Raw genomic sequence first — 3,086 nt, 5'->3', positions numbered from 1 at the left:
CAACACTTTACATTATGTAGACAAGGGATCCCCAAACCCTGGTTCGTGGACCGGTATCGGTCTGTAGATAATTTGGTACCGGCCGTGCGTTTTTTTTAAATTTTATTAATTTACAGGTATTTCAGACATAAACTTTGATTTCCTGATAATTTAGTTTGAATCATTTTCACAGCTGAGTCATCAAAACGGCTGATGTTAACCCTTTTTACAGCTGAGTCATCAAAACGGCTGATGTGAGAATAAAACCTAAAAAAAAAATTGTCATTAAAAAAAAGTGACATCTACAAACAATAGTATTATGTGTTAAATTCTAGTTTGTTTTTCTTCCTTCAAAACATTTCCTGCTACATGGAAACCTCAACCCTGCGGTCTGTGCTACATGAACGAACTCCGCCTCACCAGTGGCTCGAAGCTACTTTACAAACCAGAAGGTGAAATAATCTGAAAATCTTGGAGCTGGAAAAAGTGACTTGGAGAAATGTTGAAACAATCTCACACTGTTGATGCAGTCGACACCAATGACTCGCGCTGTGTAAACATGTACTTACAAAAGAGTTTGGTGGAGTGAGGGATAAAAACAGGATGAGGAGGCGGGAGTAGGTCAGAGATGGTGGGATGCAGGAGGAAAGGGACGGTTCTAGGAGGTGTAAACGGGACTTGAGGAGGAGGTACAGGAGCGTCCAGGAGTCTTGGTGTGTTTTCATGCTCAGGCTCGGTTCACACTGCACCAGGCGGCTGCAACGGAGGAAAAGGGGGGAAATACCTGTTAGAGTTCACATAACGAGTGTTTCAAAGCTACGTTTTTTTGCTAAGATTTTTGCTAGCTTGTAGCTCGCTATTTCTGAAAAAAAAAACACACTCAATCTTCTGGCAACTTTTAATTGTTTTGTTTTTATTTCAATTATTAAATTGATCCCTCAACACTTGGAACGGCTAGTTGATCCAGATCAAAAAAAAAAAGCCTAGGGTGTCAAACATACGGCCCGTGGGCCAAAACTGATCCGGCCCAACCCACTTGATGAATTTTGAATATAAAAAAATATATATTTTTTTTTTTTAATTATGTATTTATTTATGTACTTTTTGTATAAATTCAAATGGGAAACTTTTTGTTATTTATAGGTAATTATGTTATAATTGTACTGGTCCGTCCCGCTTGACATCTCTTGATTTTTTTTTTAAGAAATAAAGGTGACAAAATAGACCAATATAATACAAATTATAATATATAATAAATACATCGTACTGTTAAAAAAAACACCCAAAATGATTATTAAAGTCAAGGCTAACAGAAAATAACAGGATATTTACAGTTGATGTAGGAATGGAAAAAAGAGAATTGATCCCACAACCAATCAGACGGACTTTCTACTTCCTGACTGACCTGGCACGGCGACAGAAGACACGGCCTCTGGCTGGCACAGTGTGTCCACCTTCACATGCTGAAAGGCTTTGTTGGGAGGAGACTGGAGATGTCTGTAATCAGAGGAGAGAAAAAACCCGTACTGAGTAGAGTCTCACGTCTGCAGCTGCCCCGGCCTGGGGCTTTACTGTAACTGCTGAAATATTAATGTGACTGCTGGAGCAGCAGCAGTACTGTATCATCACTAAACCATCCGGACTCCATAGTGGCTCAACGGTTGGTGAGAGGACAAAAGTTTGTTCATTAAGTGTTGATGAGGTTTTTTTTTTGTTTGTTTTTCTTAATCGAGGAATGTGAAAAAAATAGACAGTGAAAACAAACAACAAAATTCACATTTAGTAAAGACCTAGTAATAAAGAAATATTTATTTTAGTTTAATAATAGTCCAAACATTTAATTTCTGAATCCGATATAAACCGATACTGATATTCTGGAGTAGTGGTGCCCTGGTGCATTTCCGAATCTGATATAAACCGATACTGATATTCTGGGGCAGTGGTGCCCTGGTGGTTAAGGAAGTGAAGTGCAGCCCGCTCACAAAGGTGATGGGTTTTTCATTCTTCTCCCAAAATGAAATACTATTAAAGGCCTGAGCTGCAATGCTGCCATCTAGTGACTTTCACTATCATATACGGCCATTTTTCCCCAGAAATATTTTTAGGTCACACATCATTTGACGAAACCCAGTCATTGCATTATGGGGTTTTTATTACTGGAGGAAAAACCGATAACGATTTTTACAGATATTACATGATTATGCTAATATCGGGATGATATTATCGGACATTCCTATTTAACATTTATACTCCTTGCCGCTGTTTCTACATATAAAACCTTCATAGTAAAATGCCTTTATGTTAAAAGACAGACATTTAAATTACTGCAGTAACCATTTTAATTTTGCAGGAATATTAGCCTTACATTTCTGAGCATTTAATTATTTTGGGAGGAAAAACTTTATATAAAACCTTCAAAAATTAATTGGATCTGTTACAGGAATAAAAGTTTTGGGCAGCAGTCGTCTCTGTGCAGCTTTTACTTTGACTGATCCTGGCTCATTTTTTAATATCACAGCAGGTCACAGCTATTTTAAATGCATTAACACTTTTCCCCCCCCCCCACTGTAAATTAGTTTCCAACTCGCACACAATCAAAGAGCAGCAGGAGTGGGGCAGATATTAGAGTCTCATTTTAAGGATTAAAATGTTTCATTTAGAGAGAGCCGTGATTGAAAAAACCCACCTCTTCCACTCCTCCTCCCCGTCCCAGAACTCGTAGACCACGAAGGATAGACCGTCGGGCAGACGCACAGCAGTCACACTGGAGGGAGAGAGAGGAAGAGAGAGAGGGAGAGAGAGAAAAAAAAAGTTAAAGATAAATGTTGTCCAACGCAGGTGATTTACAGCAGCAAACCTCCTAAAATCTTTTTGTTTGTGGAAGCCATTTTTTCTTTTTCTTTTTTACACAGTTTCACAGTGGTTCAACGTCAGCTCCTGATTTCAATGTGCAGCAGTGGATACGAGTCCTGCTCCTCAGGCTCCAGGATGAGTAGGAACCTCCACAGGCTACACTTGTGTCTGTCATCTGAACGTGTGCAGCCCTGCAGCTTCCTCTCTTCACAGTTTCCTGCCTGTAAAAAATCTGTAGTTTGACAGTTGTACTA

General features: G+C 39.1%; 1 protein-coding gene across 1 annotated transcript in view; it reads right to left on the bottom strand.

Moving 5' to 3' along the window:
- Positions 1-201: 201 nt before the first annotated feature.
- necab2 (N-terminal EF-hand calcium binding protein 2) overlaps positions 202-3,086 on the bottom strand; it is an 87,755-nt gene continuing 84,870 nt past the window's right edge. Inside the window, exons 12-14 of the mRNA XM_008311057.3 lie at positions 2,666-2,743; positions 1,385-1,476; positions 202-735 (exon numbers count right to left, since the gene is read on the bottom strand). Of these exons, the coding sequence (XP_008309279.1) occupies positions 707-735; positions 1,385-1,476; positions 2,666-2,743 (199 nt within the window). The 3' untranslated portion in view covers positions 202-706. The remainder of the gene's footprint in view (positions 736-1,384; positions 1,477-2,665; positions 2,744-3,086) is intronic.

The sequence above is a fragment of the Cynoglossus semilaevis genome, chromosome 6, assembly GCF_000523025.1.
Source record: "Cynoglossus semilaevis isolate Cse_v1.0 chromosome 6, Cse_v1.0, whole genome shotgun sequence".
Lineage (NCBI taxonomy): Eukaryota > Metazoa > Chordata > Actinopteri > Pleuronectiformes > Cynoglossidae > Cynoglossus > Cynoglossus semilaevis.
This window is presented reverse-complemented; position numbering and strand designations above follow the sequence as displayed.